The sequence below is a fragment of the Cornus florida genome, unplaced genomic scaffold (assembly GCF_030987335.1).
Source record: "Cornus florida cultivar Cherokee Brave unplaced genomic scaffold, ASM3098733v1 CherokeeBrave_3.0.0_Hap2_Chr07, whole genome shotgun sequence".
In the NCBI taxonomy this organism is placed as follows: Eukaryota; Viridiplantae; Streptophyta; class Magnoliopsida; order Cornales; family Cornaceae; genus Cornus; species Cornus florida.
This window is the reverse complement of record NW_026775577.1, coordinates 62,551,794-62,579,336: the sequence shown is the minus strand read 5'-3', so window position 1 is coordinate 62,579,336 and position 27,543 is coordinate 62,551,794. Positions and strand designations below refer to the sequence as shown.

General features: G+C 37.3%; 2 protein-coding genes across 2 annotated transcripts in view; one reads left to right on the top strand and one right to left on the bottom strand.

The window, feature by feature from the left end:
* The window catches only part of LOC132267260 (protein ACTIVITY OF BC1 COMPLEX KINASE 8, chloroplastic), a 60,665-nt gene extending 38,550 nt beyond the window's left edge, over window positions 1–22,115 (top strand). Inside the window, exon 21 of the mRNA XM_059768379.1 lies at window positions 21,590–22,115. The gene's annotated coding sequence lies outside the window, so the exon portion shown is untranslated. The remainder of the gene's footprint in view (window positions 1–21,589) is intronic.
* LOC132266262 (uncharacterized) lies at window positions 7,828–9,350 on the bottom strand. Its single transcript, XM_059767117.1, has 3 exons — window positions 8,892–9,350; window positions 8,778–8,826; window positions 7,828–8,345 (listed from the first exon to the last, which is right to left on the bottom strand). Exons 1-3 carry the CDS (start codon window positions 9,348–9,350, stop codon window positions 7,828–7,830), a joined length of 1,026 nt encoding a protein of 341 aa, XP_059623100.1.
* Window positions 22,116–27,543: the final 5,428 nt, after the last annotated feature.

Sequence of the window (27,543 nt, the reverse complement as noted above, 5' to 3'; positions counted from 1 at the left end):
AGTACCATTTTTCTCAAGGGCCTTTATTTCTTCAAGCATAGCTTTCTTCCATGGAGTTTGACTGAGAGCATCTAAAACATTAGAATGAACAGATACAGAGGAGATACACGAACTGAAAGCACGATATGTTGGAGATAAGGTATCTTAGGATACAAACTGAGATATGGAATGTTTTGTACAAATACGAACACCCTTACGATAGGCAATAGGGATATCAAGATCAATAGGAATGCTATTGGGAAAAGAATCAGGAGTATCAATGTCAACTAAGGAATTACCTGGATCGAGGGAGATTTCTTGGTCCTGGGGTGAGTCAATAACTTGTTTTGCCCCCCTAGTGTAGACAATTTGTTGCTTTCCTTGCTGCAAATCATTAGTGTTAGGAGGACTAGACATAGGCACCCTAGTAAGAAGATTCCCCTAAATGGGAATAGGCAAAGGAAGGGGGCATTCCCTCTGAATGGACAACGGATTCTCTACCTTTATAGTAGTCTCCCTTGACAGGGCCTCTTGGCGAGACCACTTTTGTGAGAGGTCGTTTCACAAGGTCAAAATATGAATGTGGTTTTGGAAGCTTTAAAAGTCATATTTACATTTATAAAACCACTATTACTATATAGCATAGCGAGTAGGGATCGTCTGCAGGGATTAAACACGTAGTTGGAATCTAACTCGACTTTAGTGAATCATAAGATTGCAAAAGAGAGGGTTTGGTTTGGTTTGGTTATTTAGTCTAAGGTGCAATTGAATGAAAATGCAATTAAATTAAACTAAAGTGTGCTAGGGTTTGAATGATAGGAAGAGAGGTTTAGGGCATTGGAATCACCACCAAGCTCATTCACTAAACCATATGCTTTCAACTAATTGAGGAAAACATCATTGTAATCTAGATGCGACTACCAATTGCAATATTAAGATTGAATCATCAAATTCAAGCATGAATTGTTTACTTAATCAACAAGTAAACTAAGGTGTAGCACAACCCATCAAGCCTAAGCATAATCCATCAAATTAGTCACAATTGTAGCACACATCAATCTAGAGAATAATGGAATTTGCAATAATAAGCCATGGATATCAAATTCAAGCATAGATTGTCTATCTAACAAGAAGTAAACTAGGTTGTAGTACAATCCATCAAGTATAAGCATAATCCATCAAATTAATTGACAAATCCATCCAATAAAAATCATACATAACCATCACTAAATACAAGTACAACAAGTATCTAATGTAGAGATCAATTCCCAAATAATCACACATAAGACAACATGTAATCACATAGAGAATCAATATGAAGAATTAAACCATAGAAATCAAAGGAGAACCCAAGATTCATTATATACTCAAGGCTATAGCACTAATCACAAGATATAAATCCCCCAAAAGATAAAAGACAAGGGTTTAGATTACAAGCTAGAGGCTCAACTAAGCCCCAAGGAGAAGTCTAGCCAATCATGGAGGAGGTGGATGTGGTCATGGAACCCTCAAGGGCAATCTCCAAACATGGCTTCATCTCCTTCCTCTTCTTCTTTGTTGAATTCTAGTGAGAGAGTGTGTGTAGATCTTGAGATGTGTTCTTGTGCCTCCACTCTCCTCTTTTTCCCAAAACCCTAATCTCTAACTTTTTTAGAGAGAAACCTAACAAAAAAAAATATAAAATGAAAGCTCCCTTTACAAATGGTTCAATCCCCCTTTTATACAAGACCCTTGGAGCCCAAAACAAGTCACAAATATGCCCAAAAATGATGCAATCCCGTAGTCATTTGGTAGGTGAAGTTTGGGCGAAACCGAGAATAAAATAGCTGCTGCCAGGAAATTCAGGATCGATCTTGACCAGGTGTGATCGATCGTAAGCTTGCTAGCATTGATGATAAGGCTTATCCACATGCTGACTAGGATTTGCGATCGATCGTGGCTTACCTATGATCGATCGTGATGATGAGGTGGCAGTGTGAACGATCCTGTTGAGCTATCTGCCTTATCTGCTGATGTGGCCACTGCGAACGATGACATGGACTTGCGATCGATCATGAGGGATCTGCGATCGATCGTAAGCCCCTATTTGGACATTTTTCTGAACTTTTTCTAGATTTTTCTCGATGCATTTGCTTGACTCCAAAAAGGCTTTAATGAATTGTTTTTAGCCCGTTTGAACTTTATTGACCTGAAATCGGCAAAAACACAAATTAGAACTAAAACGGGAAAATAAAGATAGATGCAAGGTATAAAATACCCGAGATTAAGGCTGAAATGTGCAATATATTAGCACTTATCACACCCCCAAATTTAGATATTGATAGTCTCTAGCGATGAACTACGATAAAAAAATGAAAGAAACATCTATACAACTACGAACTATAAATCAATAAATGGATAACACCGTTTTCGTAGGGATAACGGTTACATTTAGCATATGCAACAAGCTTTTTGAACCCTAGGTTACCCCTAGTGGACGAGTGAAGTCTTATGAGGGTTTCCAAAAATGATACCCACAAACATCAAGTTTTTTCTCACTTAATAGGCACCAACATTGCAAACAAATATTAAAAGGAAACTATCTCAAGTATGCCATTTTTCAACCATCTCTAAGCAATTTCCAAAATTCGAACAACAAGCATGCAAATATGGTCTTCCACATATTAAGTAAGATAATCATGCAAATCAAATCAATTCAATTCTAGCATCCTTTTGAGTGAACCGGCATCAAATATGTTTCTATTTTAGAAAATCAATGAAATAGGCATAACCGGCCTCAAACTAGCACACAAATCAAGCACCAATCATCAAGACTAAAAATAAACCTTTTATTCAATTTATTTTTAACTCTCTCTCTTTTTCTTTTTCTTTTTATTTTTTTATTTATTTTTTCAATGGGATCAAAGATAAGAGTATGATGCAATGTAAAGATCTTTTAAGCTTTCTAGAAGATTCATGTAACGAGTGATAGGTCAATGACTCCCAAATCGGACGGCTTTAGGGTATTAGGTGTAAAGACACCTCCAAGGACTTACAAACTCAAATTAACTAGGTTACAAATCAAAACAACTCTCATTTATCATTTCCTGACTCCTCACCTTTGGTGAGAAGTGCTCACTTTTTAAAAAAAAAAAAAATTTTTTAATTTTTTTATGTTTGATTGTTTGGGCCCTTCACTTTTCGACGCGAGAATTCAATGCTTAATGAGGCAAGATTCCCGGCTACTTGGTAAAAGGGTTTGTTATTTAGCATGCAAGGTCATTTTGTTAAGAATGAAAGCTTTTAAAGCCTAATAGCTCAATTGGGATATAACAATAACAATAATCAACTAAGCATGTATCCCACAAATGAATGCTAGTGTGCACATGTGCAAATGTAGTACTTTAGAATCAATCCTCAAAGCTTTCTCACAAACAAGATGATGTGGACCACAAAAGTAAGCATGAAATCAAACTTTTGAAGAATTTGCTCCTAAATGGCATCCAAAGGCATACAAGGAATATTGAACTCTCAAGACATGAAAATTTTCAATTCAATGGAACATGGGCCTCAAAAGATGAAAATCATAGTTAAAATGGATCTCAGATCTCAATTATGCAATTAAAGCTCAAAACTTTAGTAGAATGCAATAAAGCCATCTTACCCCCAAACTTAAATTGCACATTGTCTTCAATGTGTAATGAGAACAATGGAAAAGATGGAAAGAGTATACCATGGTGGCGAAAGCCTATGAAGCCCGGCAATAATCCAATTTGAAAGACTTCTCCCCCAAACTTGGAATCAACAACCTATTTGAATAACCACACTAACAAACTCATATCAAATGGGATAAGGATAAGCAAATCAAACATTCTAAGGCAATATAGAACAAGATGATAGAGAGAGATGAGATTAAGCCCTAGATAAAGCATGAAAATATGCATGACTACACATAAGGGGCAAAATGGTGAATTTTTTTTTTTTTTTTTTATATTATTCTTTTTATGAAAGCATGCAAAGAAACTAAATGCAAGAAAAAAATAAAGAAAAAAAAAATGCAGTAAAAATGGAAGATGCAAAAGAGAGAAGAAAAATAAAGTAGTAAAAATGCAAGTAAAAATGAAATGCAAAATACAAGAAAAGGTTTTTTTTTTTTTTTTCGAACTATGCACAAGTGCGACCGATCACACAGTGGTGCGATCGATCGCACTCCAGGTACGAACAATCGTACTTGGAATGTTTTCATGGCCAACTCTGCTTGCGCAGGCATACCGATTGCACCTCGGGTGCGATCGATCGTAAAAACTTACGAACGATAGGGCAGAGGCCTAAATTCAGGCCAAAAAAATTCTGGGTGCAGGTGCAATCAATCGCACAGTGCTTCGATCGATCGCACCTGCTGCTGCCTGGGCACTAAATGCTGAATTTTTTAAAAAATTTTGAGAATTTTTTAAAGGCAAAATTTTGCAAAGGCACTAAATGCTTGAAAATTTTCAATGGAGCGCAATTGAACTATCTAGACGATACAAGAATGAAAAATAAAAAGAAATGAGGGAGAAATAGAGTCGGAAAACTCTATGAAACTAGTTTTTAACGTTTCTAGCAAGACGTTGTGGCGACTTTCTAGTCAAAACTATCAAAAACCGGATATAGAACATCTGTATTTATTCTTTTGTCAATTTTTGCCATTGGATCCTCTCTCACAACAATGAACTTTATCTCCCCAAGGAATAACTTGAACATATATGGAAGATGTGATTTCGTTCCTCTCATCTACGGTCTTGAAAATGAAATAAATAATGGGCGGCCTTGCATATTTTTTATGCTCTTGAAGTATATTAAAAGAATTACTTCCTTTGTTAAGTGGTAAGGCATTGTCTTTCAAAGACTCAATTGGATTTTTAGTAAGTTCACTCTCTTCATTCCTTTTCTCTACCTCTACATGAATCACTGTCTTCTCACTCTCTAAGGTGGCCTCCATGACTTCATGATCCAAATTACAAGGAATGTTCTCATAAATCATATTGTGCTCTATTGGATTGGCCTTTGGCGGACTTGCCACTTCCTCCTCTATATAAGATAAGAGCACTTGCCAATTGCTCACTTGCCTCATCCTCCTCTATACGAGATAGCTCATTTGCTATTTGTTCAACTTGAACTTCTAGCTTAGCGATGGCTTGAGAATGCGAAGGAAGAATCTGTGTGTGTGCATTCAATGCATCAAGTAGAGCTAACACTTTATCTTCAAATCCGGGCGAGTACTTAGAAGGTGATGGAGTTGGTTCATCATAGAATGGTGGGGGAGGGTAGTAGTCATGAAGAGAATCACAAGAGTAATCAAGTCCATAGTAAGATGATGATGCTTGTAACGCATTGGACTCAATTTCATAAGGATTAAAATATGATGGAGGGTCATAAGGAGAAGGGGTGTACTGATCCCCAAAACATGGATCTAAAAATGGCTCCATTCACATTCAAAATCTCAATGCAAGAAAATAATGGCCTCGACAAGGACCGATGCATATAACAATTAAGTAAATGGCCTCGACAAGGACCTATGCTTGGACAAAAATATAACAATGTAATTAGCCTTGACAAGGGCTATCTCGCAAGCATATATAAATGAACAATTAAGCTACAAGAGTTTCAAGAATTGCTCACAAAGGTCCTAAGCAACAACGTCGGAATCCAAAGCTCGCTGTCCTTGTAGTCAAGTACCTAATTGGACATAGAAGATAGAGTGAGAAAGAAATAAAAAATAAAAATAAAGAAGCAACCAAATGAACACTATTGTCTAATTTAATTCCAACAAAACCGTTAATCTCCTACAACGGTGCCAAAATTTGACAGGGCCTCTTGGCGAGACCACTTTTGTGAGAGGTCGTTTCACAAGGTCAAAATATGAATGTGGTTTTGGAAGCTTTAAAAGTCAAATTTACATTTATAAAACCACTACTACAATATAGCATAGCGAGTAGGAATTGTCTGCAGGGATTAAACACGTAGTTGGAATCTAACTCGACTTTAGTGAATCACAAGATTGCAAAAGAGAGGGTTTGGTTTGGTTATTTAGTCTAAAGCGCAATTGAATGAAAATGCAATTAAATTAAGCCATGGATATCAAATTCAAGCATAGATTGTCTACCTAACAACAAGTAAACTAGGGTGTAGTGCAATCCATTAAGCATAAGCATAATCCATCAAATTAATTGACAAATCCATCCAATAAAAACCATGCATAGCCATCACTAACTACAAGCACAAGAAGTATCTAGTGTAAAGATCAATTCCCAAATAATCACACATAAGACTGCATGTAATCACATAGAGAATCAACAGCCATAGAAATCAAAGGAGAACCCAAGATTCATTTTATACATAAGGCTATAGCACTAATCACAAGATATAAATTCCCAAAAAGATGAAAGACAAGGGTTTAGATTACAAGCTTGGGGCTCATCCAAACCCCAAGGAGAAGTCTAGCCAATAATGGAGGAGGTGGGTGTGGAACCCTCAAGGGCAATCTCCAAACATGGCTTCATCTTCTTCCTCTTCTTCTTTGTTGATTTCTAGAGAGAGTGTGTAGATCTTGAGATGTGTTCTTGTGCCTCTACTCTCCTCTTTTTCCCAAAACCCTAATCTCTAACTTTTCTAGAGAGAAACCTAACAAAATAAAATATAAAATGAAAGGTCCCTTTACAAATGGTTCAATCCCTCTTTTATATAAGACCCTTGGAGCCTAAAACAGGTCACAAATATGCCCAAAAATGATGCAATTTGGTAGGTGAAGTGCGGGCGAAATCGGGAATAAAATAGCTGCTGCCAGGCAATTCACGATCGATCGTGACCAGGTGCGATCGATTGTAAGTTCCCTATGATCGATCGTAAGCTTGCTGGCATTGATGATAAGGCTTATCCACATGTTGACTCAGTGTTGACTAGGATTTGCGATCGATTGTGGCTTACCTATGATCAATCGTGATGATGAAGTGGTGGTGCGAACGATCCTACTGAGCTATCTGCCTTATCTACTGACATGGCCACTGCGAACGATGATGTGGACTTGCGATCGATTGAAGTGGTGGGTGTGGAACCCTCAAGGGCAATCTCCAAACATGGCTTCATCTTCTTCCTCTTCTTCTTTGTTGATTTCTAGAGAGAGTGTGTAGATCTTGAGATGTGTTCTTGTGCCTCTACTCTCCTCTTTTTCCCAAAACCCTAATCTCTAACTTTTCTAGAGAGAAACCTAACAAAATAAAATATAAAATGAAAGGTCCCTTTACAAATGGTTCAATCCCTCTTTTATATAAGACCCTTGGAGCCTAAAACAGGTCACAAATATGCCCAAAAATGATGCAATTTGGTAGGTGAAGTGCGGGCGAAATCGGGAATAAAATAGCTGCTGCCAGGCAATTCACGATCGATCGTGACCAGGTGCGATCGATTGTAAGTTCCCTATGATCGATCGTAAGCTTGCTAGCATTGATGATAAGGCTTATCCACATGTTGACTCAGTGTTGACTAGGATTTGCGATCGATTGTGGCTTACCTATGATCAATCGTGATGATGAAGTGGTGGTGCGAACGATCCTACTGAGCTATCTGCCTTATCTACTGACATGGCCACTGCGAACGATGATGTGGACTTGCGATCGATCGTAAGCCCCTATTTGGACATTTTTTTGAACTTTTTTTTGGAATTTTCTCGATGCTTTTGCTCTGGTCCAAAAAGGCTTTAATGAACTTTTTTAGCCAATTTGAACCTTATTGACCTGAAATCGACAAAAACACAAATTAGAACTAAAACGGGAAAATAAAGATGATGCAAGGTCTAAAATACTCGAGTTTAGGGCTGAAATGTGTAAGATTTCAGCACTTATCATCCCCCTGTACAGAATCCCGAGTGGTGGAAAAAAAAGGAACAGACTCAAAGAATGTAACATCCATAGAGACAAAGCGATGACGAGTGGTAGGGTTATAACACCCATACCCTTTCTGGGTGGCGGAGTGTCCAAGAAAGACACATCGGATTGCCTTAGGGTCCATTTTATCGTTACGATGATGAATGTGAACATAACAAACACAACCAATCACTTTCGGAGGGACAGTAAACAAGGCAATGTCATGGTGTAAAACAGAGAAGGGGGATTGATAACCAAGAGCCTTAGAAGGCATGCGATTGATAAGGCATGTAGTTGTTAAGGTTGCATCAGCCCAATAACTTTTAGGCACTCCCATCCCAATTAGAAGCAAACGGGTCACCTCCGTAATATGATGGTATTTTCTTTCAGCTACACCGTTCTGTTTTGGTGTATCGACAAAAGAGGTTTGATGGACAATCCCGTTATCAGCAAAAAAGGAGCCAAGACCACCATACATAAACTCGCCTGCATTACCAGATCGAAGGATTTTGAGGGGATAACCAAACTGAGTACATACCATCCTATGAAGGTTTTAAAAATGGAATGAACTTCATCTTTGGATTTTATAAGATAAAGCCAAGTATATCAACGAAAGTCATCAACAAACACAACAAAGTAACGAAAACCAAGTAACGAAGTAGTAGATTTAGTGCTATACTTTTATTAATACTAGTAGGATAAGAAACACGACATTGTTCGGCAAGAACGCATGTTTCACAATTTAACATAAAAGATTTAACAACAGCAAACTGGGGAAGCACGTGCTTCAAAACAAGAAGAGGTAAATGACCTAGTCTATTATGCCATCGCATTAACAAATCTTTATTGACATTACTATTTCTAACACTAGATTGATTTGCAACATAATAAGAAGTTGGCCTCGCGTTTTGCAAATACAAGCCATTGCCCTCACGTTCACTTCCAATCGTATTCCCATGTCCAAGTCCTGAAACACATAATGAGATGGAAGAGAGTTACACTGCAATTCAAGCCTTTTGTAATGTGACTGACAGAAAGGAGGTTATTGGTAAACTTTGGAACATGAAGAACAGATGATAAGGTAAGATTAGGAAAGGCAGAAACGGTGCCCTCCCCTGTAATGGAGGTGAAGGTGCCATCAACCACTCTAACCTTATCCTTACCAGAACATAAACTGTACGAAGAAAAATCAGATGCCATACCAGTCATGTGATCAGCGGCTCCTGAATCAATGATCCAGGGTGGCCCACTAGAGAATGTGGAAACCTGATGTGCCAAATGAGAGGAACTTGTTTGAGTGAAGTTAAAGGTGGAAATGGAGGAATGTTGTGCTAGTAGATGTCGGAGAGCATTAAGTTCAGCCCCGAATAAAGAACTCGGTGGCCCTGAGGAGGCATGACCAGTAGAAGCAGTCTCATATTGTTGTGCAGTATGTGCCATAGATAGCGATGATAGTATGGGCGGGGCGGGGATCTCATTCCCCATCCCCATACTCGGTAAATTTTTTCATCCCCATCCCCTCCCCCATCCCCGTTTAAAATTTCACTTCCATCCCCACCCTAGCCCCTCATTCCCCGTCCCAGCACTGCCCAATCTGAGACTGAAGCTGGCTCAGTCCAGGAAATACAGTAGATCCACTAGTAGTAACAGGAGTTTCTGCAACAGCCGCAGTACGAGAAGAACCAGTTCCAGATAAACGGTTCCTAGAAAATTTTTGCTTCAGTTCAGGATGAGTTTGAAGCAACGAGCCTTAACATGTCCAACCCCTCCACAATGGTGACAAATAATCTGACCTCCAGAAGCTAGTGATCCAAAGTTGGCTGCAAAAGCCATACTATCCCCAGCAGGCTCAGACACTGGTGGAGGAACAAGTGAGGGCTGAATTAAACGGTGCCTGCGTGCTTCACCATCAACAGTAGCAAAAGCTTCCAACAGGGATGGCATTGGTGATGCATTCAAGATCTGAGACTTTAGTGGTTCAAATTCTGGGCGTAATCCCATCAAAAACTGATAAGTATGCTGACGATCAAGACGTTTGACAAGAAGAGAGGCTGCCTCGGAAGGAAATTCACTGAGAGGCTCATATTGAGCTAGTTCCTCCTAGCAAGATCTCAAATACCCATAAGAATCAGCTATAGACAAATTCAGGCCTTTCTGCGAGGCCTTAGCAATATCTTGGTATAATTCAAAAATACGAGCGTCATTCCTAGAATGAGCATACATTTGATTCAAAGCAGTCCACAATTCATTAACAGAGTCATAAAATATAAATATATTATAAATGCATTCCTCCATAGAATTAAACATCCATCCTAAAATGGTGCAATTGTCCATATCCCACTGAGCATATTTAGGATCTTTAATATCTGGCATCTTTTCAGTATCCAAAATCCACCTTGATTTGCCTTTTCCACCAACATAGAGCCGGAGGGAACAAGCCCAGGATGCAAAATTACGGCCATTCAACAGCACACTAGTAACTCGTTGAGCCGGTTTGTGCTGCGCAGAAAAGAGAGTTTCTTTATTATTACTTGATTCAGCCATAATATTAAATAGAACAATTCAACAGATTACCAATAATTTCATATAAAGGAGAAATAAACCTGATTTTGATCAAACCAAGAAGCCGGAGACACGGCGGTCTGATCCAAAAATGTTGCCGAATATCCCGGCAGCCTCAAAAAATTACAAACACGTCTTCTGACCCTTAGTGCATGAAAAAGTAAGGGAATACCCCTACAGGGGTCAAACCTAGAGGAGATTGGTTCTCCCTAGGACTGTTGCAACAGCGGCTTGAAAAAGAGAGAGGGTCTGTGAAGAAAAGGGAAAAAAGAAAAAGGGAAGGGGCTGTGACGAGATAGAGAGGGGGGATGCGTAGGTTTGAGGCTCTGATACCAAAAAGTAACTTGGTAAAATTGGCGTACTCAATTTGAGAGCCTGACTATCATTATATACAAGAGGAATATTACAAATATGGAAAAAGAATAAATTCAAATCAGAATAAAGAGAATAAAATCAAATCAGAATAAAAATAAAATCCCTAAATATTAGCCTATATTGAAGACCCAATAAATCTGCCACAATCATTGAGTCAACTTATGGATATGATTTCCAACAAAATCCAAACACCCAATGATACAAATCAGAATATAAGATTGATCTTAGCAATTCAATCCTTCCTGCAATAGACAAATTAATAGTATTCCAATGAGCCAGCCTCTCATTAATCTTGCCCAACAACATCCTAAATCCACCAGCTCTCAAATTATTATTAGACAAAGGCAACCCAAAATATTTAAAAGACAATTTTCAGTCTGAAACTGCAAAATATTGGATACCCTTCTTCTACCTCTAATTGATTTGGAAAAAATAATTGAGCTCTTATCGTTGTTGACCTGCAAACCAATAGCATCCTTGAATTTTTTGAACACATCATCAATGGCCTTAACACTTTTTTTTTGGTAAGTAAAATATATTAGAAAAGCGTTCAAAAGGGGAACGCGTCCCTAATACACAAAACACAAAAAAGATCTAAGTACCAATAGAGTCCAATAGATCAAATAAATCATCAATCGAGGAGCAAGTGCTTCCTCTTACATAACAAAAAAGAGAACGAAGAATATGAATTTTTAAATTTGTTAGAGACGATTCCTTTCCTTCAAAATTTCTGTTATTTCTCTCTCCATATACATAACCAAACACAGTGTGGAACAATCCTCCAAAAATCACCGGCATGACCTTTGACTGGGCATCTTTTCCATGCGTTAATCAATTGTATGGAGTGCTTAGGCATTACCCAATAAACGCCAAAAATACTGAAAATGAGATTCCAACAATCGTACGTCACAGGACAATGCATAAGAATGTGATCGACGGACTCACCGTCTGATTTACATAGACAACACCAGTTAACAATGGTGTTGCCTCTCTTTCTCAAATTGTCCAACGTCAAAATCTTTCCCCAGGTGGTACTCCAAGCAAAGAATGCGACTCTAAGAGGAGCTTTAGAGCGCCATATAGACTTCCATGGGAAATCTTGACCAACGAAATTGGACAAACACAAGAACATGAATTGGACAAACACAATGTCCTTAACACTTTTACCACCATTAAAAGGTCATCTGCATAAAAGGTGTGGGATATCTGCATATCTGCCTGGGACACAACCTTGGACAGCTTGATCTTACCCTCCTCTATAGCATGAGCCATCAGATTACTCAAGTATTCTGTTACAAAAGAAAATAAGAGAGGAGATAAGGGGCAACCTTGCCTGATGCCTCTGGACGCAGAGAAAAAACCAGCTGGAACTCCATTACACAAGATTGAGTATTTTGGAGAAGATATACATGCAGTGATCCATTTGTCACTGAAACCATACCCTTGTAACATTCTCTGGATAAACTCCCAATCAACTGAATCATAAGCTTTTTTCAAATCTAACTTCAAGGCTATAAGTTGGATCACCATGTTTCTTACCAAATCCCTTGATTAGATCAGAAACTAGTAATATATTATCATAGAGTCTTCTATTTTTGATAAAAGTTGATTGCTCAGGTCCAATAATATTGGGGAGAACACAACTCAATTTATTTGCCAAAATCTTGGAGATAATTTTATAAACAAGGTTGCACAGGGCTATAGGCCTATGATTTGCTATTTTGTCTCCATTGTTAGCCTTAGGAATACGAGTAAGGAAGGTGGAATTATTACCTTCAGGAAGAGTACCAGCATTGAAAAAATGGCAGACAGAATTAATCAAATCTTGCCCAATAATTCTCCAATAATGCTGAAAAAATCTGGCTGGATATCCATCTGGACCACGGGCTTTATCAGGATGGAAGTGCATGACAACATTTTTTGTTTCATCTGCAGTTATAACACAATCCAAACTATGACAATCTTCTTGACTCAGAACCTTCCTAGGAGGCCTAAGCTCAGAATTCACCTCTCCTTGTTTCTTATACAAATCAGCATAAAACTGGACCAGCCATTCTCTGATAATTTTAGGATCTGCAGAACTTCTCCTGTGGAATTTTGCAATTGGGTAATTGAATTTAAACATCTCCTTTGGCTGACCACATTGTGAAAAAATGCAGTACACTTACCCCGCTCTTGAAGCCATTTGATCCTTGACTTCTGAGCCTAAACAATTTCTTCAAGGTCAAGAGCAGTCTGCAGCTTACCAGAAGCATCTCTCTCTAGCTATACAGTCTTGAGTTTCTGGCCCTTGTACCATCTCCATTTGGACTGAATGTAACTCTTCTCTGGCTGCTTGAATGTGTTCAGAAGTTGTGCCCTTAGCATTGTTCCATTCCTTGACAGCAGCCTTCAAAACTGCAAAAACCCCCCTCAACTGTCCCATTTGGTAACCTGCCCCCCTGAAACCGCAAATCCCCCCTAATCTATTACAAATTGGAAAATAAGACCGATTTGTCAACATGCCGTTCAAGACCTGTGTTACCTGGACTCGCCTGTTCAGGCCGAAGTGTCCATGTCGACACGACACGACACGGACACGGACACTGGATCTGAGTCGGATCCTTCATGGCGTCTACCGGACACGGTTGATAGATGATGAAAACTCAAACAAAGATGTTTGGGTTGGTAGTTGTGAAGGATTGCGAACTTTCTTCATGCTTTATTTGTTAAATAGGTTGCCATTAATGAGATCAGAAAACTTACTGGTACAATAATGGCGGTTTGCTTCAAAAGTAGCGTCTTTCGAAGGTTAGAGAAGGCTGAAGTGTACGCGCTTTGGTTTGCACAAAATTTTGTAACAGCCGAGCGTGTTTTCACATTCTTACTAATGCTTTTAATACCCTTCAACGGTCACGATCATGCCACTTGTCAATTTGGATGTAAAAATATGGGAGAGTTTGGTCTTTTAACAAGGATAATGTTTTACAGCTGTAAAACACTATCTAAGCTATGAACAATTTACAACTGTACTGGGACAGCTGTATTATTTTATTTAAGTAATATCTATCGGTCAATCTCGAGCAAATTTTTTGACCTGATAGTTTGACTTTATAAATAAGGTAATATTATTATAATAGTTATATTACCTTTTTTTTTTTTTTTTTTTTTTTTTTTACAGTAAATCCATTCATTAAAAAAAAGAAACTGTACAAGGAAAGGCCTAGCCCAAAGGCAGCCCAGAAAAACAAAACTAAAACAGGCCCACACAGGAGCACATTGCAGTTGCATCCACAACTGTAAGAACAGGTACAAGTGCAACAACAGAGCAAAAAAAGAAAACCTGCATCACAAAAAAATAGAGCTTGGAAGGCTCCACGCTGCTATCTTTACATTTATATATTTATTCAATTTTTCATTAAAAAACTGAGGTCTAACATAAAAAAGGGTACATTTTTTTCTTTTCCTACAAGTGTCCAAGTGTCCGTGTCCAACTTTTGGACACTTTTATTCCGTGTCCCCGTGTCCTATAATTCGATAGATGGATGGATCCGACCTCTGGACACGCACCTGTGTCCGACACCCGCGCCCGAGTCCAGGTAACATAGTTCAAGACACAAAACTACTAAAATATCCGCATTAGTTAAAAATGCAAAATGTTTGATTAATTTTTAGAATCGAAGATCCAAAATACCCTCTGAGAATGGAAACTTATAACCTTATGTTTTTCACGGTTGCATATATATAAGCCTTGGTTATATTTTGGTTGTATTAAGTTTAGTTACTTGGTGTTAGAATATTTTGGGTCATTATGTAATTACATATAGTTGGTAGGGTCATTGTGTAATTAGCTGAGACCTGTACTCTATATAAGCCACTGTACTAGGGTTTGATATGTATGAAATACACATTATGTATCCACTGTGTTATCTATCTCTCTCTTTCTCTCTAGTCGCAACATGGTATCAGAGCGGTACGAAACAATGGGAAAACTAAGATTATGGTCGTGATTGCATCTGTGGTGTTCTTCTACAAATCAGAATCGAGATCGAAGTTGATTCTGTTCTTCGCGACAGGTTTGGCCGTCGTTCTGGTTTGGCGATCGGAGGTTTAAAGTTGTTGGAGGTTTGAAGCTTTTTGTCTATCGTTCTCAAATTTGAAGCCCTTCGTTTTGTAGGCCGAGGCTGCCTTGGTTGTCACAAGTTGCAGAGGTTGCATCATTGCGAACCCTCTCTGCTTGGTTGTTAAATCGCCGATTGTGTTGGGTTGCTGTCGTCACCGCTGCAAGGGCTAGGGTGTGTACTAGCCTTGATTCTTCATTGCGAACCTTGGGTGATTGGAGTTTATGGTCGGTGGCATAGATCTAGTTCTTGTTGGCGCTGATTGTGAAGGAGAAGAGTGGTGTTTGGCTGCAGGCGTGAAGTTATTCCAACCTTGGATTATTAAAACCGGAATAGCAGAGAACTAGTTTTGATTTGGCCCGTTGTCCAGATCCAAACCCGTTTGCCCAGATCCAACCCGTTTACCCAGATCTGGATTCAGTTTTTTTTTCCCCAGGTTCGGTTTTCTTCTCTGTTTGTCCTTCTCCATGGCTGCTGTCGGTTCCGACCTGTTTTCTTCTACTTCTTTCAATCCTCCCATGACTTCTGTCAAGCTCAATGGCAAAAACCATATTTTATGGGCCAAGTCCGTAGCTATTTTTCTGAAAGCCAAAGGCTTTGGCTCTCATTTGGTTACGGATAAGCCTAAAGAAAGTGATGCAGATTTCAGTTCATGGGACCAAAGGGATGCTCAGATCATTTCCTTAATGCTGAATTGTATTGAACAAGATATCAGCTCCCACTTGTTGTATTTGGATACTGCCAAGGAGATATGGAATCGCCTCCAACAGCTATATTCAGGTACTGGTAATATCACCAGAATTTATGAGGTGTGCAGACAATTCTTTGACCTCCGGCAAGGTACTCATAGTCTTGCAGAATACTTTTCCCAGTCAATGGGAATTTGTGAAGAAATGAACTTGTATCAGCCTATCACCTCTGATGTAAAGAGCATGCAACAACAACGTGAGGATTTTAATGCTGTTCGGTTTCTCACGTGGTTGTCACCTGAATATGAATCAGTTCGTGCACAGATTTTGGGTAGCCTTACACTTCCCTCTCTTCCTGATATGTTCTCCAGACTCCAGCGTGCTACTTTATCTAGTGGCACTTCTGGGAGTGCTTCAAGTGGTGTCACTGCTCCTCCTAGCAGTGAACATTCTGCATTAGTTGTGAACCAGGGTGGTTATCAGCCTTCTCGTGGCGGTGGCGGTCGGTTTACTCGTGGTCGTGGTCGTGGTCGTGGTCGTGGCAGAGGTAGAGGCAGAGACTCAAAACTCTGCACTCACTGTGGTCTTACTAATCACACTGTCAATTACTGTTGGGATCTTCATGGGAAACCACCACCACCTTCCTATGCACATCAACCTCTAATGAAGGGGATTCTTCTTTCTCTGCCACACCAAATGCTTCACAAGTGGCTGTTGAGCCTGCTATGGTCACCATGACAGTTTCCCGCGATGAGTATGCTTAGTTTATGTCTCAACAACGGCCTTCCACATCATCTTCCATGGTTTCCTTTGCCCAATCAGGTAGTGTGCCTGCATGTCTCTTATCCTCTCGTTAGAGTCCCTGGATTCTTGACTCTGGCGCATCTGATCACATGACTGGTAGTTCTCATCTCTTATCTGATTTTCAGTCTGTTTCTTCATCACAAAGTGTTACTCTTGCTAATGGCTCCTCCACTAAAGTTTTGGGTGTGGGAACCACCCAACTCACGTCCTCTATGTCCCTTTCCTCTGTATTATTTATTCCTCAATTCCCTTTTAATTTGATGTCCATTAGTCAAATTACTAAATCTCTTAATTGCTCCGTTACATTTTATCCCTCGTGTTGTATTTTTCAAGATCTCAAGACGATGAAGAAGATTGGTACAGGACATGAAGCAGGTGGCTTGTATTACTTTGATATTGGGCCAACTCCCATGGCTCTTCAATCATCTTTGTCTCCTTTCCAGTGGCACTGTCGTCTCGGCCACCCATCCTTATCAGTTTTGCAGCGTCAAGTCCCCAGTCTTAGTCTTAGTCGTGTTGAGTCCATGCCTTGTGAAGCATGTCAGTTTAGTAAGCATTGTCGTGTATCTTTCAAACCGAGAGCTACCAATCGTATTGCTAGTCCTTTTCAGTTAATTCATTCAGATGTATGGGGCCCAATAAAACATATTTCTCTTAATGGATTTCGTTATTTTGTGACTTTTGTGGATGATCATTCTCGTATGACTTGGTTGTTTTTAATGAAAAATCGTTCTGAGTTATTCTCTATTTTTCAAATATTTCGCAAAGAAATCAAAACTCAATTTGGATGTTCCATTAAAGTTTTACGTTCTGACAATGCCAAAGAATATTTCTCGGACCCGTTTGAGACTTATTTTCATGCTAAAGGCATCATTCATCAATCATCTTGTACTTATACTCCTCAACAAAATAGAGTAGCTGAACGTAAAAATTGTCATCTCCTCGAAGTATGTCGTGCCCTTTTATTCCATATGCATGTTCCCAAACGTTTTTGGAGTGATGCTGTTCTTACAGCCTGTCATCTTATTAATCGGATGCCTTCGTCAGTGTTAAAAGGGCAGTCTCCTCATTCTGTTCTATTTCCCGACTCCGCATCGTTTAATCTTACTCCTCGGGTCTTTGGATGTGTGTGTTATGTCCATAACCTTGGGCCCGGTCTTGACAAATTCAACCCCCGTGCCACTAAGTGTGTTTTTCTTGGGTATTCTCGCACTCAGAAGGGTTATCGTTGCTACAGTCCTCATTTTCAGCGCTATTTCACTAGTGCTGATGTCTCCTTTTCTGAGTCTCTCCTATTTTTTTTCTGATTCTACTACCCCTCTCGATATTACTCTAGCGCTACCTATACCAACTGTTTCCTCTCTGCTTCCTACCTCCCCACCTCCTCGCTCTGTTGTCCCCTTGCAGGTTTATACTTAACGACCTCGACCGCCTACTTCGTTCCCTCCATCTCCTTCAGAGTCTTCGGATCCGACGCCTTTACCTGATGATTTGCCCATTGCTCTCCATAAAGGTATTCGGTCGTGTGTTACTGCACATCCCATTTCTAACTTTGTCTCCTACCATAATATTTCCACCTCTTTATCTTGTTTTTTATCCAAAATGTCTGCTACGTTTGTTCCCAAGACTTTGCAGGATGCTCTTTCTAATTCGGATTGGCATAATGCCATGGTAGATGAAATGGATGCCCTGCACCGTAATCGGACTTGGAATCTTGTTCCCTTACCTCCGAGCTCCAAAACGGTTGGTTGTAAGTGGGTCTATACTATTAAATACCTTCACGATGGGTCTATTGAGAGCGGTTGAAGGGTCGTCTGGTGGCAAAAAGGTACACTCAGACTTATAGTATAGACTACGATGAGACCTTTTCTCCTGTTGCTAAGATTTCTTCTATTCGGGTACTTATTTCCATTGCTGCCAATTGTCACTGGCCTTTGTTTCAATTAGATGTCAAGAATGCTTTCTTGCATGGTGACTTAGTTGAAGAAGTTTATATGGAGCAACCACCCGGGTTTGTTGCTTAGGGGGAGTATTGTCACACTGTTTGTCGCCTTAAAAAAGCCCTGTATGGATTGAAACAATCTCCACGGGTTTAAAATTCTCTGAGGCGGCATTAGAATTTGGTCTTAACAGATGTCAGACCGATCATTCGGTATTTCACCAGCGCACTAAAGCTGGCTTCATTTTTCTTGTGGTGTATGTAGATGATATTGTGATCACAGGTGATGATTCTGAAGGCATTGCTAAGTTGAAGTTGTTTCTGCAAAATCGATTCCATACTAAAGACTTGGGTAAACTTATGTATTTCTTGGGTATTGAAGTTGTTAGATCCAAGAAGGGTATAAGTTTATCTCAACGCAAATATGTGTTGGACTTGTTAGAAGAAACAGGAATGTTGGGTGGTCGTCCAGTTGATGCTCCTATGGATTCAAATACAAAACTTGTGTTTGATGAGGGTGATCTATTTAATGACCTGGGCAGATTTCGTCGCCTTGTTGGGAAATTAATTTATCTCACTATCACTCGACCTGATATTTCATATGCAGTTAGTGTTGTAAGTCAGTTCATGGGAGCTCCTAGAATGCCACATTGGGTTGCTGTTCTTCGGATTATCCGATATCTCAAGCAAGCTCCAGGTTTTGGGTTACTATATAAATCAAATGGTCATCTCAGGGTGGAAGGTTTTTCAGATGCTGACTGGGTTGGTTCTCCATCAGACAGGCGATTTACTACAGGCTACTGTACATTTGTAGGAGGAAATCTTGTTACATGGAAAAGTAAAAAGCAAACGGTGGTAGCTCGATCTAGTGCTGAAGCTGAGTACAGGGCAATGGCCCATACAACTAGTGAGTTGACTTGGATACAACATTTTCTAAAAGAACTTGGGTTAACAGTTGAAACTCCTACTCCATTGTTCTGTGATAATCAAGTAGCTGTTCACATTGCATCAAATCCTATGTTTCATGAGAGGACCAAACATATTGAAGTTGATTGTTACTTCATTCGAGGAAAAATATTAAGTGGGAGCATCTTTACTTCATTTGTGAAGTCTGAAGATCAGTTAGCTGATATGTTTACCAAGGCATTGGGTCATAATCGGTTAAGGACTATCTGTTCCAAGCTGGGATTATTTGATATATACTCTCCAGCTTGAGGGGGAGTGTTAGAATATTTTGGGTCATTATGTAATTACGTATAGTTGGTAGGGTCATTGTGTAATTAGCTGAGACCTGTACTCTATATAAGCCATTGTACTAGGGTTTGATATGTATGAAATACACATTATGTATCCACTGTGTTATATCTCTCTCTCTCTCTCTCTCTAGTCGCAACAGTAAAAAACTAAATTGTTACCACATAGGTTAAAATTGATCAAGGGAAAAATTGTCATATTGTGCTTCTTATATGTAATGTCCATCATTATATGATGGAAGGAGTAATTGCAGCAATCTCAAAAAGAATAAGGTGTTCATTGAAGGGGAAAAAAAGGAGGGGGTGGTATTTTGCCAAAACTGGATAGCGGATGGGTTGGTTTGTTATTTTACGGTTTTTCCCACTAAATAAACCATGCAATAACACATTAACACATTTACTTAGAAAACCCCAACGGGGAACAATCATGGGACCTAACCCAGGCAGATAAAAAATCTCTTACTTGCAAGTAAGTTAACAAGATTCCTGGATTCTAACCAACAAGCCAGTGGCCTAGCGGTACGAGACCTCTGCTCTCAAAGGGAGGTTAGGGGCTTGAGCCTCAGTGGAGGAATGTGTGTGTGAGTATCAATTAAGAAAAAAGATTCCCGAATTCTAGCATTTCTTGTCTCTATACAAATTATCTAGGGACACATAATGTGGGGGAGGATCCCGTTTTCCCTTGGGTTTACTGAAATTCCTATCACTGATTCTTTTGTAAGCTCCAAGCATAATTAATAATTCATTTCTCTACCCAAAAAATAAAACCCATTAAATTTAAGAATTTGAGATAAAATTCGTAAAATCTCCTTGTCCAATCAAACACTAAATCTGCCAAGTTGTTTTCTCTGCGAAACTTGAAATATTCACCATAAACAACACCATCCTTTCATACAACCTTATGCACGCTTAAGAAAATAACAAAATCTAAATCTGGAATCTTGTAAGGAATTTGTGCTTTCCATGTAAAATAACATTAACCAATTATGATGCCTCGCCATTGCTTCAGTTGGGTTTGCACAACGCTTTGTTGGAGAAACAGAAATTCTCTATAATGAAAAACAAAAAAAAAAAGGAACTCAAGTGCATGACTCTGTTTGGTGTCCATGCAATCAATTGGCAGTTAGTTGAGAATCAACTTGTGAGGTAAATGGATTTGTGAGGGTTAAGAGGGTTTCTGTAGAGAGTCTGAAGTATACTAGCGATTAGAGAATTGGGTTGTTTCAGGACACATGATACCGGGAGAGAAGGGAAACTAGGATTGTTTCATGGCTCAGGTATTCGTGTTGGCTGCAGTAGTGTATTCTCTATCTAATATAATTTCTTTACTGTATATAGTGAATTATGACTTCCGCTATATTAAATCATCTTGTGCATTTTGTACTTGTATGCTTTTGCGTCATCCTACTTTTCCACATCAAATTGGTATCAATGGCACAACAAAGTTAAGTACTACCTTTAGCACCAGGTATAAGTTGATCCCGACTCTTACCAGGTGACAACCTCAAAGCACTGAAGCACATAACCTTGTTACATAATGTGATTCTATTCAATGTCATTGAATACATTAGCGTCACTTGCAAAGAGCAAGACACTGTAGGTGCTCTTTCCGTAGACATTAGACCTTCAGCCAGCCATCCCGTATGCCACAGAAATTTTATTCGGTTGTAAAATAATGAAAAAAGAGATACCTATCTAATTTTGAACAACCTTAAGCTCTATATAAAAGAAGAATAAATGGAACTGACAATAAACAGTGTTGGATTTGTGAAGTTTGAACTCTTTGGAAGCAGTTTTTTCAAGATGGTGTGTGGACAAGTGCAGCTGTGCACATTTTACCGTATTATGCTATTTACATATGATTTTAACTGCATAATGGAGCATTTATTTGGTTAGCTTTATGCTTGAGATTGTTGCTGTAACTAAAAGATTGTCTAGCTTATCTTTTAGTTCCTGACTTCATATACGTGCAATACCTATACTAATCCTTTTGTTGGGCGCATTTCAGGGTGAATGTTGTGATTCAGCCAGTTATTGGTGCAAGTCAATATTCCAACCATAGGAAAAGCAGAAACGCTTGAGAAATGCTTGATGCAAAGTTCTTTTGAAGTCAATATCAATCGAGTTTTCCAGCACAGGTTTTTTGGCGAATATTTAGACCGAATATCTGGGCACATTATTGTAGAGAAGGTAGGGACTTATCATGGCAATCCATCCACAAAGTTGGACATGTATTTAGGTCAGTCAAGAACCGTTTGTTCAAGTTCGAGCTCCCTACAAGAATGTTCCTGACCGGGTTGGTCTCTTGAGGTTGTACTTTTGGTAAGCAGACCATTAGTTACTGCTTTCAGGCTTAGTGAAGATGTATTTTAGTAAACATACTACAGTTATATAAGGTGTTCCAACCGGCTTTGGTGAGATAGACGGCCCCATAAACTGTGTATAGTAAACGTTATAAAAATTCTTTTTTTTTTTTTTTTTTGTCCCCGATGGACTTTTTGGGATTTGTTTAATGAAAATGATTATTTAGGTTATTTTCAATGTATCTTTCCCTCGTAAGTTTTTTTTTTTTTTCTTGTTCTTATAAGGGTTTAAGTGCTAAAAACCCCTCTATATATAAAATGTGCAAGAAACATCCCTATTAAAAAATAAGTGTATATAAATCCTTGTATTTTCAAATGTTGGAGCAAATTGCCCCCTAATCATCAATTTTGATTAATTTTTTGATAAAATTCCCAAAATGCTGTTAAAATTATATTGCTTTTATATATGTGTAGAGTATATGTGTATACAGTAGTCGCAGGATTTAATCTTATGGCTAATATAATCCTTGCATCCTTGCACTGTTTTAGGGAAGTGATATTATTTAAATTTGTAATTAATTACAATTGAAGTAAAATTACTATAATAGACAGTTTCATAAAAAGAAAAAAAAAAATCAGTTTTGTTTGATATAACCGTTTAAGATTTAGTTGATCAACGATGAATATATATGTTCCATTGAAATCACGTTGAAATCATATATGAATATATCTGTTCCATTGAAATCATATATGATATATTTATATATATATATATCAATTAAACACGTCTTCAAAAATTTACTACTTAATTAGCACCACATGACAACATTTTTTTGAAAGAAAAAAAGTTAAAAGGAAGAGTATTACAAAAAATTTATTACTATTATTATTTTGTTTTGTTTTTTGTTTTTTGTAATCTTATTTTTCTATCAATTAAACAAGTCCACATCCTAAAGCACCACATGATGGTTATATAACAAGAATTTTTTACCACATGATGGTTTTTTTTTTTTAGACCACAAGTTAAGGAAGAGTATATAACAAGATTTTTTTTTTTTTTTTTACCACATGATTTTTTTTTAGAGATAACAAGTTAAGGAAGAGTATATAACAAGAAATATATATATATATATATATATATTTGGGCAGAATATGAAGACATATTTAATTGATATGGAAAATTAAGATTATCAAAAAGAATAATAAATAAATAAATAAAATTTTTCTTGTTATATTCTTCCTTAACTTTTTGTCTTTTAAAAAAAAATGTTTTCATATATGATTTCAATGAAAATGATATTCTTCCATTTACAGTTAATCAACCAAATCTTAAAAAGTTGTATCAAATAAAATTGATTTATTTCCTCTTATGAAACTAATTACTATTATCATTTTACCTCAATTGTAATTAATTACTAATTCAAATAATATCAGTCTCCTAAAATAGTGAAAGGATTATATTAAAAGTCTGGGCACCTCCATACCCCTTAAATTATGAGGCCCTAGGCGACCTCCTTGGATCAGGGCCGGCCCTGTCATCGTCTTATTCTTCGCATCGCATGGTGGCCGAGCACAACCTGCTGTAAGGTACCAACTACCAAGTAATCTTTCTGTTCTAATGTTTACAAGCATTCAAACAGCTACTGAAGAATAAAAAGGGAGCATGGGGAAACTTTTGGCCACCACACTCGCATCTCTCTCATAACTCTGTTTCTCCTTGATAAAATTATCAGATTGGATTAATTAAAAAAGAAATAAACTGATTTTTCCTTTTCTCTATCTATTTTTATTTTTCCTCTCAAATGAACTTGGGGAAATAAATATTTCTAAGGAAACATTGAAATATAAAGGAAACAAACAAGAAAATGACAGATTTCTCCCGTAACATCATCATATTTTGATCATTTGATGCCTCTAAAAGTTATATTAGGCCCCTTTGTTACGCAGGTTGTTAGTGAAATTTGGTCAGAGAAGAGCTCAGATGGTGACATACTCCATTGCGGTTAGGCTTGCCTTTGTTCTAGACTTCAGTTCACAGTACTCTAATTCAAGTAGTTCTTAAACCAAAAAATTATTTTGATTTAATTTATCTTATTCTTCAGTGTGAACTGTGAACTCAATGAATTTGTTGTAAATTTGTAACACAGGAGTTCCAAACTTCCAATTCAGCAATCCTTCACTTGAAGACATATTATTTAGACATCTCATGAGGTATTTTTGTTTTTTGTAAATCATATCATTTAGTCATCTCATGAGCAATCCTTCACTTGAAGACATATCATTAAGCCATTAAGGTAGTCTATATTTTCTTTCAGCAAAACATTTTTTTTTTTTAAAGTTTAGTTTTATGTTGATTGTGTTTCCAGTTATTTAAATTTCTAAGATTTCAAGATTTTTAACAATTATGTCTACATGAAAATTTGAATCTGGGTATGAAAAAAAAAAAAAAAAAAAAAAAACATAGAAGAATAATTGATTGAATCTCAAAAAGGTGTTATTTATAAGTTTTTTAGGAACAATGCACAAACTGAGAGTTTAGTTGAAGATTTGGTGAATGAAGAACATAGGAATGAAGAAAATTTTAATGAACATGGAGATTTAATGAATGAAGATAGGAATGAGAATCAAAATGAAGAAAATGTGAATGAACTTAAAGATTCAGTAAATGAAGAATATATGAATGAGAATGATAATCTTCCTTTGAACATTAATGAATCAAGAAATTGGAAAGATATTGATAAAAAAAAAAAAAAAAATGTGAGATTTATTAGTTGAAAGAGGTCCTCCAACATATGCTAAACTTGAAAATTTTCCTAAAAATTCAAAAAATAGACATTTTTATTCTACATATTACTTTCCACACTAGCTTGTCAAACGGTGAAAAACATGATAGGAGATGGCTAATCTATTCGAGTTCTTTCAATAGAGTCTATTGTTTTTGTTGTAAGTTGTTTAAATGTTACGAATAAAAAACTCATTTGGCAAATGAATGAGTCAATGACTGGAAAAATCTTTGTGACAAACTTAAAAGTCACGAGACTAGTTGTGAACACATTGTTAACATGCAGAATTGGATTGAATTAAAAATCAGATTACAAAAAAAATGCAACAATCTATAAAATTGTGGAAGAAAAAATCAACAAAGATAGAGAACATTGGAGGCAAGTATTATTGAGAACAATTTCCGTTATGAAAACTCTTAGTAAAAATAGTTTGACATTTCGTGGGGACAATAAGAAGCTTTATGAAGAAAATAATGAAAACTTTTTAAGCATAATTGAAATGATTGCTGAATTTGATCCAATAATGAAAGAGCACATTCATCGAATTCAAGATAGATAAATTCATTACCATTATCTTAGTCACAAAATTCAAAATGAATTTATTCTTCAAATATCGAATGAAATCAAATGTGTAATCATTAAAAGGATTAAAGAAGCAAAATACTTTTCAGTTATTCTCGATTGTACTCCAGATGCAAGTCATGAAGAGCAAATGTTACTTATATTAAGATGTGTTAATGTTTCAGCAAGTCCGATAAATGTAGAAGAGTGCTTTTTAGGATTTCTAAAGGTGGATGATACATCAGGGCAAAGGCTTTTTGATGAACTTATAGATGCTTTGAAAGGTCTTGAACTTGATATTAGTGATTTAAAAGGGCAAGGGTATGATAACGGTTCTAATATGAAAGGGAAATATGTTGTCAGATTTATATGTACCACTCACAAGTGCACAAATCTTTGCAGATAGGGTTTACTTGTAAGGGTGTCGTACCTAAGGGACTTGTGTAAAATAAGTTTGTCAACAGATTTATTAAATTCCAAATTAACTTAAGAGTAGGATAATCGAATTGTGATGATTTATTCTACATTAACTAAGCAGAAAATAAAATAAAGAACAATAATTAAATAGGATGTAGAAAATAGAGAAAGAGAACTAGAGGTATGATTTCACCACTAACGTCGCACCACTAGTCAATTGCAGCAATTTATTGGAGATATATCATATAACACGCATAGGAAATTAATCATGGCTACAAGCACATATTAATTCAGCTAGAAAATAATATAATTTAAAGTTAAGCATGGACTATCTTCGATTGGTATAAACCATCTACCTAACTACTTTACTCTAGGGTGTAGCATGGTCTATCTTTTCTAGGCATAATCCATCAAATCTCTAACATTATATTCAGAGAAATACCATTGTGTAATCATCTCATTCACAACTACAAAAAGTGAATGAGTTGTGTTCAATCACAAGATTAAAATATCTAAGACAAGATAGAAAAAAAAAAAAAATATATATATATATATATATATATTTTCTTCCTGAATGGGTTGATTTTATAAAAAGAAAAGAAAATAAGAATACAAGTACAATAGAGAGGCATACCCCTCTTTACAATGAGAATGAATTGGAAACCAATCCAATACAAAAACAAACTGATAAACAACAATGAAAATTACACCACATTAAAAATGGCTAGAAAATCAGCAAGGCCAAGAGAAAAAAATTGTAAAACTTCCCAAACAATGTCATTTGCAGCAGCAGCAGATGAGACTTTGATATCACGATGTAAAGCTGAGTTCCTCTCCATCCAAATCTTCCAAACATAAACCACAAACAGTCCCTTTAGCAACTCAGATCTGATTCCCTTACCCCGAGTATTCTGAATTATCCATTCCACAAACAAATTGAGCTCCTGAAAACTCCTATCAGTAATATTGAACCGAAGAACAACCTGTTGCCAAACTTGCTTAGCATACTCACAAGTGCAAAATAAATGGTTATTGGTGTCTTCTGCGTTGAAGCAATTGTGACAAACTTATGGACCCTGAAATACCCGCCTCTGAAGATTAACAAAGGACAAGTTCTTGTTATGCATAATGATTGCAAAAACCACAGCAATCCGAGGTCTAAAATATTTGCAATTGAATTAAAACTCTAAAACCGATTCTTATTGAAAAGTCAATTAAAAATCCTATAGATTACACAATCATGCATGATAAAAATTATTCTCCAATAATTAAATACAATCAAACCAGTGGGCTAAGTTAGCGCTACATCACAACCCTAGCAAAGCGTTTAGCCAAGCATGACTGGAGTGGAATTCTTTATGGTTGAGGAAGACATCTTCACTACCATGGATCGATCTCTTCTTTCTTCTGGATACTTCTCCTCTAATCTCAGTCTCAAGCTCCTCTGTATGATGATTCAATGTTGTAGAGGACCCCCTTTAAATAATAAAAGAGCAGCCCTAAAGTTCCCTTTTTTCATATAGGAGACATACATAGAAATTCTGTCAAATAAGGACTCCAAAATTCGTCCAGACTTCTAGGCCAATTTTGACAAGGTAAATAACTATTTTAGGGAATCCTCGTGAAATACAAAATTGTAGCTCTTCGAATTTCCTTTCAACATAAGCAAGAATTTAGCCGTTTTGACACTCGAGGAGAGAGATACAGCCAGATTACCAAAACGGGTTCAAGTTACCAACTTTGGCGAAAGTTTCCTTCTTGGAGAAGGATTTTTCATTTTCTTCTTCTTTCCATTCTTATCAACTTATGGCTTCTTTTGGACTATTTCTAAGTATAATTAGACTTGGATCTTCAACATTACTCGGTCCCACGAAATGTCATCTGTTAAAGCTCAGAAT

Coding starts and splice junctions, on each gene's coding strand:
- LOC132266262 (XM_059767117.1), bottom strand. CDS start 9,350: ATGGGGATGGGGAATGAGATCCCCGCCCCGCCCATACTATCATCGCTA. Junction 8,827..8,891: donor TTACCAATAACCTCCTTTCT/GTCAGTCACATT, acceptor TATGTGTTTCAG/GACTTGGACATGGGAATACG. Junction 8,346..8,777: donor GAACGTGAGGGCAATGGCTT/GTATTTGCAAAA, acceptor CTGGTAATGCAG/GCGAGTTTATGTATGGTGGT.